At 35.6% G+C, this 16,371-nt stretch overlaps 2 protein-coding genes across 2 annotated transcripts in view; one reads left to right on the top strand and one right to left on the bottom strand.

Annotated features, from left to right (window-relative positions):
- Positions 1 to 16,371, bottom strand: part of LOC149242006 (uncharacterized) — a 536,392-nt gene that overhangs the window by 260,761 nt on the left and 259,260 nt on the right. Inside the window, exons 8-10 of the mRNA XM_089374117.1 lie at positions 8,787 to 8,871; positions 7,987 to 8,219; positions 7,364 to 7,525 (exon numbers count right to left, since the gene is read on the bottom strand). Of these exons, the coding sequence (XP_089230243.1) occupies positions 7,364 to 7,525; positions 7,987 to 8,219; positions 8,787 to 8,871 (480 nt within the window). The remainder of the gene's footprint in view (positions 1 to 7,363; positions 7,526 to 7,986; positions 8,220 to 8,786; positions 8,872 to 16,371) is intronic.
- LOC149242007 (uncharacterized) lies at positions 2,841 to 5,554 on the top strand. Its single transcript, XM_089461034.1, has 2 exons — positions 2,841 to 4,360; positions 4,475 to 5,554. The coding sequence occupies exons 1-2, from the start codon at positions 3,221 to 3,223 to the stop codon at positions 5,552 to 5,554; spliced, it is 2,220 nt and encodes a 739-aa protein (XP_089317160.1). The 5' UTR covers positions 2,841 to 3,220.

Raw genomic sequence — 16,371 nt, forward strand, 5'->3', positions numbered from 1 at the left:
AATTTCTCGCTATGCATATAAAAAATAAGATCTAACATAAGCCTTAGTGACCATATCAGTCTTCATCTTCTGCTAGACTTAGACTACCTGAGCAATTCCCCCCGAGTTGGAGAAGAGTCAACCTATATAGAGTGGGAGAGGGTTGTTGAGGGAACACTGGATAGCCCCTCCAAGTTGCCCTCGCGTTTTCACCTTCTGGATTTGGGTTTTTACACATTGGGTAAGAGTTTGATCAGTAAGAGAAGGTCCTTATTTGCTGGGTTGATAATGCCACATGGTATTATCTCTGTTTTACATGCTGCTCCACATTAAAGTCAAGTACATATTTTGTTGTATTACCCGTGCATTCTATAGAACCATTAAAACTAGGCCACCTGCAACACTCATTGAGAACAATCACCAAAAACATTACATCAGTGTTGAAAATATCAGTATCGGCAAAATATCGGCAAGGGTCTTGAAAACATCTTATCGGAAATATCGGCAAAAATATCGGCAAAATATCAGAAAATATCAGCAAACATAAAAAATCGAATTTTTTCTGATTTTTAAACATATAAAGCAATAATGATTTTTAGCTGAGATTTTCAAAATATGGCGATATTTAGCCGAGATTTTCAAAATATCATGATATTTAGCTGATATTTTGAAAATATCGTGATATTTACTCGGTGATATATCATTTTGACGAAAATATCACGATATTTTCAAATATCGGCAATATATCGGAGATACTATCAACACTGCATTACATAACTGCTTTATAACTAAAAGTTCTTAACGAGCACCTAAAAACCTAAGTTACCGGAAACGTCACCCTAGGCAGCCAAAACGGCGTTCCCCGTTTTTGATACGTTTTCACCACTGAAACGCTGAAAAAACGGCTCAAATACGTTTTTTTATGGTTCGAATACGTATTCGATTTTTTCCCGCCGTTTTCCAGCCGTTCTGATGGAAAAACCCTCCCGTGTTAAAAATTTCGATACGTTTCCGCCATTTCGAATACGTTTTTGCCAAATCTTAATACGTTCCAGGAATTTTTAAAACGTTTTTTAAAAACCTCAATACGTTTCATGCTCGACGCCTGCCGGGAACAGAATTTATAAAATTTCGAATATCGATTTAGCTTAAAGTATAAACGATTTATTGTAATTTCTAAAGTTTAAACCCTAAACGACTAGCCGAGTTTGCTCATTTGCTGCCGCCGAGTTTGCTGCCGCCGCTGAGTGCTGAGTGCTGCCGCCGCTGAGTTTTACAGTCGCTGTAACTGTTAACAGCTTTCAACTTTCAACTGTTCAGACTTCAGTCTCCACTGTTCACACCGCTAGTAGCTACAGCAGTTGCCAGTAAGTATTAGTAATCTCATTACCTTACAGTAGTTTCATTATTTGATTTGCAAGTAAGAGTGGTACCGTAACGGCGTAACCATTCATAGACATAAGCTCGTAAGTTATAACTTATACCGTAACAATGAACATACTATAAAGTTATAAACCATACGTAAATACTAAAACCCAATACGTATTACGTAACTGTTAAAAATTTATGTTTGAACTTTGCTTTGCGCTCATGGAATCATGAGTTACAGCTTTGAAAGTTTGAGGGTATATACTATATACTATAGTGTGTTGTGTGTAAACTTTAAAGTTTAAACTTTAACTACATTCTATCTTCTTTAGCGGCTAGCCCCTCTTGAAGTGCAGACTCCAGACTCGAATACTGACCAATGACCAATAAACTATTAAACCCACAAGCTTGTTTTCTTATACTTATAGTTATAAGTTATGTCTTGTTGATGTAACACAAAAAGATGGATCTCAGTAAGCTAAGGTAGTCTCCTTGTTGTTGGTGCCCAACCCACACTTGGAGGAAAAATGCTGTGGATTACGAGTAACATACAAGACCAAGACCACCATACTATCTATCATGTCACTCATCACATTGCTGTTATACATTGTATGCTGCCTAGTGGTGGAACGAAGGGGCTGCATATTACATCAAGCCTTGTGTCAATGTGTTATAGTAATGAACACTGAACAGCTAGCTGCTACACACATTACTCAATCAGCATACATTTATGACAATGTCTTAACTTTTAAGTTTTAACCTGCTGTTAAGTGTTAACTCAACACATTCTACCTAACCATGGGATAGAGGCTGCAATCTACATTATGCCCTGTGTTAAAATAAATGACTACCTAACACCATGACAGCAATCTTTTCTACAGTTAAATGTATGTAGCAACTTGCTGTTATAAAGTTATATTGAATATTCTGCTCACTACTGAAGTCTGAAACAAGGGCTGCAGCCTGCAATCCTGTGAATACTGACCAATGACCAATCCAATAAACCCACAACTACAAGCTTGTTTTGGCACCTCCAATACAGGATTTTTGCATTTGTCCAAGGCTTGAACTTTGACAACTTTTCTTACTTAGCAGAGAGACTATTACTCAAACTTCACCCAGAGAAATTGAGAATCCATAGTTTTTCTAACTCTAGAGTCTAAGGACTCTTGAATGATTAATGAAACATTGAAAAATTAAAATTCATTTCATTCATTTGACATTTCCATTCATATAGTCCTATGAATCTTGTGCTGGATTGGGTAACAATACCCAGGGGCCAGAACATAACCTTGTTTTATCAATGAATGAGCCTTGAGGGCCGAGGCCACAAAACTTAAAAGAAGGCCAGCGAAGTAGAAGAACAACAGTGTTTAAACTTTAGTGTTCACTGTTATCTAACCGTCAAACTTTTCAAAGTAAAAAGAGCAGCAAAGTTGCAAACAGTGATTAAAATTTAAATAATAAAAATGAGTGAACACTGAACTGGAACTTGGAAGTTTGGAACACTGAACAGTAACACTGAACAGTGAACAACAGTTTTACTTTTAAGTTACTTTTAACAGTTTAACTTTTTATCTTCATTAACAATTGTGGTTACTGCTGTAGGTAATCAGTGATATATACTATAAAGAAGATTAGAAATTTAGAAAATGTAAACCTGCAACTTCACTGTCACTGTTCACTTTTTTAATTTTCAATTTTTCAGTTTTAACTTTTCACTGTTCAGTTTCACTTGCTACAGACTACAATACACTGTCACATCCAGAATTAGAAATGACCAAGTAAATTTTTTTTAAATAGTAAAATACATATCTGATATTTTAATTTTTCAATTTTCTTTTTTCAGTTTCAGTAAATATTATCATCATTCATGGCAACTTCAAGTTCAGCCATGAATGAGGCAGAGGAAGTGGCACAGGAAATTGAATCAACCCAGAAAGTTGATCCAAAGTCACCACTTTGGAAATATGTCACTACTGTTGGGAAGATCCAAGGAGGTGGAGCATTGGCATGGGTTTGCAGTGAGTGTAAAAAGGAGTTCAAGGGGTCATACACACGGGTTAAAGCACATTTGCTTGGGTTAAAAAACAATGGGGTTCGAATATGTAGTGGCCCGCCTAAAGAGAATGGGAAAGATGGAAATGGTTTAAGCAAGGTAAAAATTGCAAAATATCAGAGAGAACAAGAAGAGGCAGATGCTAAAGCAAATGAAGCAAATCCTGCCTCCTATTTAAAACCCTCAACAAGGTTGGGAGCATCTTCATCAAAGCCTCCACTTTATTCTCATGGAATTGTTGGGTCAAAGCGGTCAAATTTGGGACCGCTTGAGAAGAGCTTTAATAATGATGCTCGAGAGATAGCAGATGCAGCTGTAGCCCAATGCATTTATGCAAATGGCCTTCCCTTTAATCTTGTGCGATCTCCTTACTGGGCAAAGATGGTAAAATGTTTGACTGAAGCCCCAAGAGGGTACAAGAGCCCTGGATATGAGAAGATACGCACCACATTGTTGAGTGCTCAAAAGTTAGATTTGGAGGCTAAATTAGCCCCCATTCGTGATTCATGGCTCATTTCAGGGGTGTCCATCATTTCTGATGGATGGAAAGATCAAAGAAATAGGCCTTTGATCAATGTGATTGCTCAAAGCCCACATGGGGCAATGTTTTTGAAGGCAGTGGATTGTGAAGGGCAGATGAAAGATTCTCAATTCATTGCTAACATCTTGATTGAAGCAATTGAATTGGTGGGGCCTGAAAATGTTGTCCAGGTAATAACTGACAATGCAACGGTGTGTAGAGCAGCAGGCCTAATTGTTGAAGGCAAATATCAACACATTTTTTGGACCCCTTGTGCTGTGCATTCATTGAACCTCATGTTGAGCAAGTTGGGGAAGCAAATTGAGTGGATTCGAAAAATATTTGAAGAGGCAAAAGAAATTCAAGCCTTTATCACAAACCACCACATGTCCCAAGGCATCTACAGGGAATTTGCTAAGTTGGAGCTCCTTAAGGTACATATACTTTAAACTTTAAAGTTTAAAGCTTATTAATATTCAATCAAATTATGATTTTTCAAATTGATTGAAATTTGATTCTTTGAAACATTGGCATTTTGACATTTGCAGGTTGCTGAGACTCGATTTGCTTCTCACATCATAGTCTTAACAAGGCTCATGCAGGTGAAAGATGCATTACAATCAATGGTATGCAGTTCTCTTTGGAATCAATGGAGGCAATCCCAATCTGATAGAGCACAAGCAATGAAACGGTTGGTTGTTGATGATGAATGGTGGGATAAGGTGGAGTACCTCTTGGCATTTACTAAGCCAATTGTGGATTTGCTCCGTATGTTTGACACAGATATGCCTAATCTGGGAGAGGTGTATGAGGGCATTGATTCCATGATAGAGAAGATAAGGTTGGTTATAAATGCCAAGGAGAATGACCCAGATGAAATCTTTTACGGAGAAGTAAAAGATATATTGACCAAAAGGTGGAACAAGATGACCACCCCATTACACCTTTTAGCCTATGCACTGAATCCAAAATATTATGCTGCAGAGTTGCTACATGATCCAGAAAGAAGCGCACCAAACAAAGACCCAGAAGTCGCAGAAGGATTTAAAAATGCTTTTAGAAAGCTTTTTGTAGATCCTGAAATTGGGCTTCGGATTCGTGCACAGTTTTCTCATTTTGTGGGATCAGAGGGTTGGGGTTGTGATATTGAGTGTATGCGGGACAAAAGCAGATTAAGTCCAATTGAGTGGTGGAACTTCTATGGTGGGGCACTTCCACATATCCAAAAATTGGCCATCAAGGTCTTGTCACAGGTTGCTAGTTCTTCTTCAGCAGAAAGGAACTGGAGTACATACGGCTTCATCCATTCAGTGAAGCGAAACAGATTGGGCTCTAAGAAGGCTGAGGAACTAGTGTATATTCATTCAAACCTTCGTCTTCTGTCACACAAGCGAGATGAATACAAATTTGGGCCCACCAAATTATGGGACGTGGAACCAGAGTTGCATGACTTGGATATGACATTGAATGCCATGTCTCACATGAGTTTGTTTGATTCGGAGCCATCAGTGGGAATAGGTGCATGTTCAAGTGGACATGGAAGCAATGTTCCCACTCCTAGTGCCACTTCTGGAGAGGATGTGGAACATTATAGGGGCATGAATGAAGACATATTTGATGATATGTAAAATTTGTAATTTATGATGGTGTTTTAACTTTTAACTTTTAACTTTTAAGTTTTAAGTTTTAACTTTTAAACTTTTGAACATCCATATGAATTATGAGTAATGATATTATGATAGTAGACTGCCAGTCATAGTTCATTTTGAAATTTGTACTTTCATTATCATAGTATGTAGTAATTAGTATGCATTATTAATTTTGGTAATGATGGTGTTTGTGTAACTTGTCAATGTTGTGAACTTATTACTACATATAACATTGCAATGTGGCAATATTTAAAATTACTACTTTCTGGAGACATATATGAGATTGACAACTTTGCTGCATATTTATGGGTCAAATCTGCAAGTCTCACATGTCAGGAATACTCATCCAATGTAAGTAATAAGTATTGGTTAACAGAAGATGGAACAGCTGCAATAAAAGTATTGGTCAACAGAAGATGGAACAGCTGCAATAAAGAAAAGTGAAAATATGTGAGATGAGATCAAATCTAGGCACATGTATCTTAGAGTTAGGAACAGACTGACTGACAGCCATTGTCTTATTGTGCTGAACCATGTTAAAGAATGATCAAAACTAAATAAAATAATAGGAAACTATTAGTGATGGTAAGATTGCTTACAAGTGTTACTGCCACAGAATTTTCATGGCATTCTGCAGTCATTTGGCATATCTGAATCGGTCTAATAATATTCTAATATAAGCTAGCTAACTGAAGCTATTTTCGTGTATCTATAGTTGTTGTGTTCCTTATACCCATTGTCAAACGTTGAATCAGCCTGTTTTAGTAAATTTATTTTCTGCTATAGACTTGAGTAAGACTTAAGTCATGTTGATAACTTGATGTTTGAACTTGATGTTTGAAATTTGAAACAAAAACTTGATGTCTGATGATATGTTGAAAGTTGAATCTTGAAGTTGAAAATTGAATCATGAATGTTATAATAATCGTTAATGATGATGGCAATGTTGAATGTTTATGCCATATGGCATATGTTGAAAGTTGAAACTTGAATTGATGATGATGAATCATGATAGATCAATATCATAGATGATAATTTAGATTCTGAAATATGAATGGTAATATGAATTTTTTATTTTTAATATATATATATATATATTTTAAATTTTTATATATTTATTATGTGCCGTTTCCTGCCGTATCGTATCCAGATTTTTTGAAAATTTGCCGTATCCGTATCAAACCCCGTACCCGTATCCGTTCCCGTATCCATTTTCTGGTAACTTAGCTAAAAACAATGGAATATTAGCATTGCTTTCATAATTCCTAAGAGGCTAATGGTGTAACATTACTTAGGTGTAGATGTTTCATCTAACCAAATGGGCATACAACATCATAAGCCCTATTAGCTAAAAAAGCAGTTTTACTATATTTTCATTTTGTCGTATTTTCAAGATCTCAAAGCACCATGATCATCAAACTAAAAATATTATACAATCCAATTGCACAAGAAAAAACTCCACCCCCCCCTGTTGACAATTTAATTAGCAATACCTACAATACTAAATAAGATCATCAAATCAAAATCACAATCTCTAAAGCATAACGGTGAAGACTAAAAATGTAAAATGGCCATGAAGGGCAGTAAAACTTTGTTGTAGATGCTACAGCCTTGCCCTTGTCAACAGGCCTTTATTTAACATTTTCAGGTGTAGCCTTTTCAATGGAATTCCTTGTCATATAGCATAAGCACTAAATATTGAATCTGAAGACATTAAAATAAATCAGGTCCATAGTGCAAGATATGAGGTTGATGAGATTCCAAACAGGATATTGAAGAACTGCATACCGTTTGAATGAGGCCTACTCGATAATGTCGTGGGATATTTCCCATCATACCAAAGTCGAGGTATGCAAGGGACCCTTCTCTAATAGCCACAAGATTGCCAGGGTGTGGATCAGCATGGAAGAAACCCTCCTCAAGTAACTGTCTCAACGAGCAGTGAACCCCCTAGCAAACCAAATAAAATTAGTCTATCGTAAAACTCAATTTTTGTAACAAGTTGACCAAGGTTACAATCATCCAAGAATGAATTTATTGCAGTGACAAGAGCACCCAATTTCAAAAACCAGTTACAAAACTAGCAGTCCTTTTACAGAAAAATCTGGTGCAAAATTAGTGCTGTGATCAAATTTAATCGTTTACAACCCATACAAACCTAAATTTAAGATATAGAAAAAATTATTAATCAAGCATCAATTTCTATTGCATATTTGAATGTCTTACCCATAATTCTTTACATACAATTAAGAATCCTAATGAAATAAGCAATCAACAGACACATAAATAACCCATTTATGGTACAAAACCTAAAGCATCATGCCCAAAAAAATGTTTAACCTTTCTTTATCTCTGATAATCTGGGTCATATTCCTGATATCAACCAACAATAGTGTCTCCTAATCACGTACCTGATCAACAAGTTGTTGAATATTCAAATTGGCTTCCTCCATTCCTTCATTATCTGTAAGTTTAATACCATCTATCCACTCCATTGTGAGTACAGCCTTGCGGGTAAATTCCCAATATATTTTTGGCACCTTCACCCCACTTTTTCTCTTTTTGTAATGACTGTAACTCGTGTTACTTCTTCTTCTATCATCATTTTGTCCAAGACCATGATAGTGTAAGTAACTCTCGTAACCTGAGAAGAAATTTTTGCTTCATTACAAGGTATTACAGTCATTTTAGCTACATAAATCGAGCAAAATAGCATTATTTACAAGCATATATTTCCGTTTCCACAACAAATAGAGTATGGGGCATTACCAAAAGAAACCTACGCTTAGGTATAGACTGCATAAATAAGCCAGTTTTCTGTCAAGTGAGAATATGCATACACACATTACTAGGAGCATATGTATCTGAGTAGAAATAGTTACAAATATGCAAAATGCTGAAGGATAATGGCTATTGAAAAAATAAAAGGAAAGAGGCAGTAGCCTGTTGCAAAGAGAAATAGATCATATTTTTTTTATTTCCATGGTATTGATCAGTTTAGAAGGAAAACTACAAAATACCTTGAGACATTTAAATAGGTTATATGCTAACAGAAAAATACTAAAGTCGTATCTTGAGAAGAATAATATACATTCAATTGTCTATAGATTCAATTTGCTTTCAGTGGGATGGGAGAAAGAATATACATGAAAGCAGAAGGCTGGGTAAAGAAGCAGAAAACAGAAAAAGAACGAAAAAGAGACAGCCTTACCTGGATCAAAACCATACAGGGCAGAAAAACGCTCAGCATTCTCTGCCTCTAGGATATAATCAATCTCCTCAAACATGTGCCTAACCTGTTCATTATAGAATAAGAATTATTCAGACAAAGGTTCAGCATGACTCAATCTCAAGGTGCTCAAAAGGTTTGTGCATAAAGCCAAAAAGGGAAAAGCATGAAAATATGAATAACAAAAAAATAAAAGGATGAAGATAATAATCACCAAACAAAGTCCCAAACACAGATAGATCAAGCAGCAGCCTTTCCTAGTCATTAATCTGTATATAAAAGCCATATCATAAGCCATTATGTGCATTCCGCGTTGACTATGATGGATAGGACACTAGAATCATACTTTTGAAGAATGATTTCTGCATTTTCAATTTTTTTCCTCTTTATCATCTTCACAAAGTATTCTTGGATTCCAAGAGAAGATTGTATTCCAAAGAGATGTGTTGCATTTTAAAGGAGCTTCATTGACTTCAGACATTTTAGGCTTCTATATTAATAAAAGCTGTTTAGTTACTTCAATTATCTCATGCGTTCATTTCTTCAATGGTTATGTATACTCATGTGATTCTTTTGTCTATCCCTACTTCACCAGAAATTTCCATCTAGGACATGGGGCTGGACATTAACCCACAAATCTATTTAAACAAAGAGCTAATTGTTGACTCTGTAATTACATTTCCAAAACAATGAAGTAGAGGGATAATCCCCAATATCTGCAACTCTCCAATTGTACGCATATTCTAATGGAGTACATGGACAAAAAAATCTTAATTAATAAACCAAGAACTCCAAGACTTGGGGAGTTGTGTTTGACCTCCAATCTATGAAGTAAAATTAACTACTCTTTGTAAGCATTCCACCTAGGATTCACATCACATATAAGAAATATCTAGATTTGTACCTTGTACCCTAGAACCAAGTCACCTCATGCAACCATATTACAATATGACAATATAGAGATTCAAGTGTAGAATACAACCCCCGAGACCGGACCTAGATAAGATAAGATAAAATAAGATCAGATCAGATAATTTTATTAATGTCCAAAGGATGATCACAAAAGTATGTCAATGGGACTAAAGGATACATCTAGTACGAATACAATGTGGGAGTGCAAACACAACTCCTAGAAAATGCTAAAGTTAAATCTAAGATCAAATGAAGGAGGGATACAACAATAGGACAGCCTCATAAACATGTATATAACTGAATCAAAGACACTAGTGATGTAGAAGACTAAGTGAATAAGTCCAAGGTTGGAGGTCAATGGTTTGATAACCGACGGCGAGGGGACTAACAGTGATGCTAGATTGCTATCAGAGTCCTATTGATCTTGCTACCCACCACCTGTGGGTAGTATCCATAGGAGAAAGTTTTTCTCCTAAATGGTCCTCAATGGGCAACCACCAGCCCCTTGGAGCCACAGATAGCTCGATGTACCAGTATCTCTGCCACCTGAGCCAGCCATATGCTCCCTCGCCAACCTATTATGACCATATGTTTGAAGGTGGGCCTTCAAACCCTGAAAGTATGGTTTTTCATTGTGTAATTGGGTATTTTTGTTTACTTGTCATGGACACTTTTGGGCATGAATTAATGGGGGGATTCGGTGGAAAATGTGGGCTTGGTTTGTACTCTTGTCTCCTTTGTCCAATTTGATGGTTAACCTTATATCATAGTCCCATGGGATCTCCTTTATGGCCTACTAGCTTTAGGGGTGACACTACATGGAGAACCCCGATTTTGGTTGCATGGTCCCACTCCCTGACACCACATACATCACTCCCCTCCGCTCAATATAACCCTATTCACCATATTTCCCATCCACATTTTCCATTGGGTTTTGTTGAACCAATTTCGTCACAAGTCCAAGGAAGTAGTTGTGCAAATTTTTTCACAGTTCAAAATCATCAACCAACACTTACTGCAAACCCAATTTTTGCAAATTGTAATGTAAATTATGTTAGTACGATTGTCTAATTATGTAACAACCTAGGTAAGCCTTTGAATTTGGAAATGAATTTCATCCTAGAAGGTTTTTTAACCTCACCGAATTATGTGTGTTTCTAAACACAGATAATCGGTAGAGTTTTTTCCCTCTAGCATAAACCCCAAAGCTAGGGTGAAGTTCATAGTCAAAGACTTAGGTGAGTCCTAGCATTATATCTAGTCTTTGTAAAAGTGGATTGGGAATAATTTAAGTTATTTGGCTGGATTATTTTATTACAAGTCATTTGGTCCACTAGATCATATTGTGTCGCAGAATTGGGTAATTATTTTGAACATTTATATGTAAAAAGGTATTCCCCCTTTGAAGGTTGAATTACTGTAATATTTTAATGTAAAAAAAATATTTTGGCGCACGATCCTTCATACTTAGATACCATGGCTAAAATATTTGAGGGTGGAAAAATAATTAATCCCTTCTGGTATCAATTAATTAATTTCTCTGACGAAAATAAAATTAAATCCTAAGCCAAAAAATTAATTTGTCCAAGTGAAAAAATTCATGGGCCAAAAGGAAGTTAGTTTTTGGAGGTCCCCGCCAAGGCAAAATGGATATTTTAAGAAAAATTGAGCCCTAGGACCTTGATGGTTAAGTCAAAGTCAAAATTTTGAGAAAATTAATCTAAAATATTTATTTTTGGATTAATAAACAATGGTTTGTAAGAGAAATTCGAAAATCCCTCAAAATTAAATATTTTTTACGGTGGAGATAAAAGATCATCAAATGTTTATCAACGGTCGAGATTATTTCGACGAGGATCAAGCCAACTAGCCGTTATTTTCCACTTGGAGGATTTCTCTATAAATTAGAAGTCATTTTGCTTCTCAGGTCATGATGATGACTCTGTGTCTAGACTATGTAAATTTGCAACACCGGTATTGATCTATTGCTTTGCTGGGAAAGTTTGATATCATAACAAAAGACTTTGGTGTTCAGTTCATGGTGTATTTGTCTCACTGATCTATGGTACGTGCTAGTTATGTGCTAATCCTATATGGTGCTTCAATGCTATATGAATTGCTATTTCATTTGTCAATGATAGGAGCATTCTATTGGTAAATTTTGGATTTATCTTATGTGATCCGATTCATTATATGATCTAATGATTTTTCTTGAGAAAGATTATAGAGATTTGTGGGTACACTAGCCCTTGGGCTCTACGTTCACAAACTGTGGGCACGGGCCGACCTTATTTGAGCTCCAGGGAATTTATATGGTATTCTTACTTCTCTAAAGGGTGTGGTCAATATTAATCTGTCAAAAAAATGCATTGATCCATTATTTAGAGTTAATTTTTTCGAAAAGAATAAAAATAAAAATAAATAAATTAAATTAAAAATTAAAAAATAATAATAATAATTATAAAAGAAAATAAATAAATAAATAAAATAAAATAAAAATTTACAAGCATTATATATTTGTAAATATTTTATACATAATTTTGTAAAATAATTTTGTAAATTATTTCTGACCTTTGTTTTACAACTATTGGAATTTTAGGGTTTATTTTGAATTTTGTATATATTGGGGTTTTGGGGTAATTTTGTTTTCATTTGTGCAGGTTGGTTCTCAAGCCATCAAAGAAGATCTGAAATTTGTGGAAGAAATCATCATATTTTTGAGGTGGATCTAGGCCTAGGAAGGCAAGATCCATCCTCTACTTGCCCTCAAGGCTAAATGCTCAAGCAAAGGAGGAAGTAACTAGACTTTTTGTGGCAATTTCATGGTGACTTTTGGCAATATCGAAGAGTTGAAGCACAACCTTGAATTTTTTTCAGGGGCTTGAACCTTTTTTAGGCCTTCTAGGCCAAGCATAAGCCTCATAAACCCTTGTCATGGGTCTCCCTTCTAAGCCGCAACCCTGGTTTGGCCTTTAGGGTCTTGTCGTGGGCCTTCCTTGCCCTTTCTTCCATAGATGGTAGGCCTAAAGGCCTTTTCTCCACAAGCCACAGGCCTTAGGGCCTTTCCCTTCCCCCTCGGCTTTCATTTTAGCTAGACAGCAGCCCTTCTAAGGCCTATCATGAGCCTTAGTGGCTCCTCCCTTGCAGTGACAGGCCTATAAGGTCCTTCGCTAGCCCTTCTCCCCTCTGTCATAGGCCTCTAAGGCCTCTTCTAGCCCTACCGCGAACCTATCTTGGTCTTGACCCCTTGTTGTGTTGAAAAGTATAACTAGGTTCGGTCTTCATAATGTTATGTGTAATTGTGATTTTATGTAATTAATGTGTTGTCGCACAAAGCATCTAGGCACCGCGACAACGCTCAGAGTAAGGGTTGTCACTCTAAACCTTACTCCATTTAGACTCTCTCCTAGGTAAGTCAAGGGGGGTAGTCCCTAAGGTGAATGGATGAGGGTAGCATGTGGAACACGGGCTCTAGGAGATTTTAAAGATGAACAACTCGATGAATTGAGAATAAGTTTCGGTCAATTGAGATAGATAGACACAATCACAAGATAAAAATGACTACAGACCAGTGCCTCGAATTTGAATTAACCATAGACTAAATAATAACAAGTCATTCAGAAAAAACTTATAGATGTGGCAACGTGACGATCATGAACAATTAATTGCAAAATGCCCAAAACTTTAACATGAAAGAGATTCCAGATTTAAAATGATTTTTGTCTGGATAATCTTCGGCAAAATCACATAATCAATCTTTTGTCGACGCGTTTCGAACCAACCAGTGTGGTTCATCGTCAGGACAAGTTGAAGAACTGATCTGGCTTAGCTTGATTAAATAGCGTGTGCAGAGACTCCAACGGCTATATTGCAACGGCTAATTTTGACCTGAGGATCAAAGTCAAACCCCTGATTTCTATTAATAGAAGCATATAATTTATTATTATTAGTTAATTGAATAATAAATTTGTTGTTATTAGTTAATTGAACAATAGGTAACTGTGTATTTATTTAATTTAAACAGTCATTATTAAATAAATACACAGTTACCTATTGTAACTAAATTCTAAGAATAATAGTAATTTAATACTATTTACTTATATTTAAATAATTTGGGGATAATAATAAATATAGGTTATTTAATTAATATGAAGATATAATGACCATTATATTTAAACAACAAATGTATTATTCAATTAACTAATAATAATAAATTATATGCTTCTATTAATAGAAATCAGGGGTTTGACTTTGATCCTCATGTCAAAATTAGTCGTTGCAATATAGCCGTTGGAGTCTCTGCACAAGCTATTTAATCAAGCTAAGACAGATCAGTTCTTCAACTTGTCCTGACGATGAACCACAGTGGTTGGTTCGAAACGCGTCGACAAAAGATTGATTATGTGATTTTGCCGAAGATTATCCAGACAATGTTATGGATCGTTAAGATAGTCTTCGGCAAAATCACATAATCAATCTTTTGTCGACGCGTTTCGAACCAACCAGTGTGGTTCATCGTCAGGACAAGTTGAAGAACCAATCCAGCTTAGCGAGATTAAATAGAGCGTGCAGAGGTCCCAACAGCTAAATTCTTAACGGCTAATTTGACCTAGAGACCCTGGTCAAACTAAAAAATCAATTAATATTTCTCGAAAAAAGCTAAATTTAGGTAAATAAAGGAATCCATTTGGTAAATTTAAATTAATTAGGTAAATTATTCTTATTATCCCAAATATTAAGAAATGTATATTTTAATTAAGATGGTTATTATATCCCATAATATATCTTAATTAAACCATATTTAATTATTATTCCAATTACTAGATCTCAACAAATTGTTAAACTATTATTATTTTTAGAGTTTAGTTATATTCGGTGAAAATTATAACTAATATTATGGTAAATCATAATTACCTAATAATCCATATTATTTATTCCAAGGTAAATTTAGTATTACTAAGGTCGATATGTTTAATCTTAAAACTAATGTTATTGGTACCTAAAACAAATTGTTAAACTATTATTATTCTTAGAGTCTAGTTATATTAGGTGAAAATTATAACTAATATTATGGTAAATCATAATTACCTAATAATCCATATTATTTATTCCAAGGTAAATTTATTATTACTTATAAATTAAGGTCGATATGTTTAATCTTAAAACTCATGTTATTGGTATCTAAAGGTTAAAACAATATTTATTAAAAAGATTTTATTCTGAATTTATTAAGTTAACAATATCATTATTATTTATTATTACTATTTATAAGTTAGGTCTATCTCATATTCATTATTTAAATAGATAAGCTATATAAAAAGTTTATTACATAATCTAAATCTTCATGATAATAAATAGATCTAAACAATTTGTTAAACTATTATTCCTAGGGTTTAATTATAATAGGTAATTAATATAGCTAATATTATGGTAAATCCTAGTTACCTTTAAACCTAATCCTAAATCTCTTATTACTTATAATACCAGGTTGATCTGCTTAATAATATTATTGGTATCTTTAAACTTAAAGGTTAGAACAATGTTTATTAAAAAGAAATATTTATTGCAAATTTTTATTAAGGATAACGATGTCAATATTATTTATTAATAATATTTATAAGGTTTAAAAGAGATTGGTTAAAGGGAAACCTCATTCTAAGGTTAATCTAGAGATAATTAATTATAATAAATACTGAAATATTGGTAAAAAGTCTAATTATAATATGTCCAATAGTATCATAGACAGGTAAGGTTGATACAATAATAGCCCGAAACAAATCACTAACTCAACCGCTCCAAAATAATAGGATAAAACTGCCAAAGGAAAAAATAAAGGAGGGGGAAGACAGAAACCCTAAGACCTAACGAAAAGGAAAAGAGGAGGCTAAGAAGACAAGGCTGGGACCCAGCAACTGCTAATCTTCCAGCCATCATCCCTATTAAGGTTGATCGACCTTTTTTCGATCTCCAGGGCCTCTCTAAATTTGCGATGCTGAAACTGCGCAACCTTGGCAATGACTTGAGCCTCCTCTATACACACATGATGCATAGTTTTTCCCGCATGCTCAGCCAGGGCCGAGGACTTGGTCCTCCCATGTCTTAAGTCAGCCGAATGCTCGCTAATCCGCTGATTAATCGAGCGACCAGTCTCACCAATATAAGGGGTCCCACAGGAACAGGGAATGACATAGACGCCCTTCATGTCCTTAGGGTCAATCGGGTCTTTCACAGACCTGAGGGAGCCACGGATAGTGTTAAGAGGTCTAAAAGTTGCGGGAACATTATACCTCTTCAGAATCCTCGCAATCCTATCCGTGGTTCCTTGGATGTAAGGAAGATTCACACCCACGATATGATCATTAGGAACCCTTCGGATTGAAGGCTCCTTCGCGACAGACGACACAAGGGCGCGGGTAACGATGAACAGTGGGCAAGAGGCTCGCGGATTAAGGAACATAGAACCGAAGTTATAAGGGCGTGGTCGCCCTTGCCTTAAAGCAAGGGCCGACCCGCCCCTCAAAGATAATTCGGGGTTTCGTAGAGTTGAAGTAAGGGCGTCGGCCGAAATAATAGAAGCCCCTAGAGGCGAGCTGGGCGACTATAAGAAGGCGAGCTCATTGTGACAAAGGAGACAAGCAAGTCTTGAGCGTTCTCT

This window comes from Pinus tabuliformis, chromosome 8 (assembly GCF_031772625.1).
Source record: "Pinus tabuliformis cultivar Carrire ecotype Pingquan chromosome 8, CPIR1, whole genome shotgun sequence".
Taxonomy (NCBI): Eukaryota; Viridiplantae; Streptophyta; class Pinopsida; order Pinales; family Pinaceae; genus Pinus; species Pinus tabuliformis.

What these genes read in the sequence shown, in the direction of transcription:
- LOC149242007 (XM_089461034.1), top strand. Translation starts at nt 3,221, where the DNA reads ATGGCAACTTCAAGTTCAGCCATGAATGAGGCAGAGGAAGTGGCACAG. An exon ending in CTAAGTTGGAGCTCCTTAAG is followed by an intron (nt 4,361 to 4,474) that starts GTACATATACTT and finishes TGACATTTGCAG; the next exon opens with GTTGCTGAGACTCGATTTGC.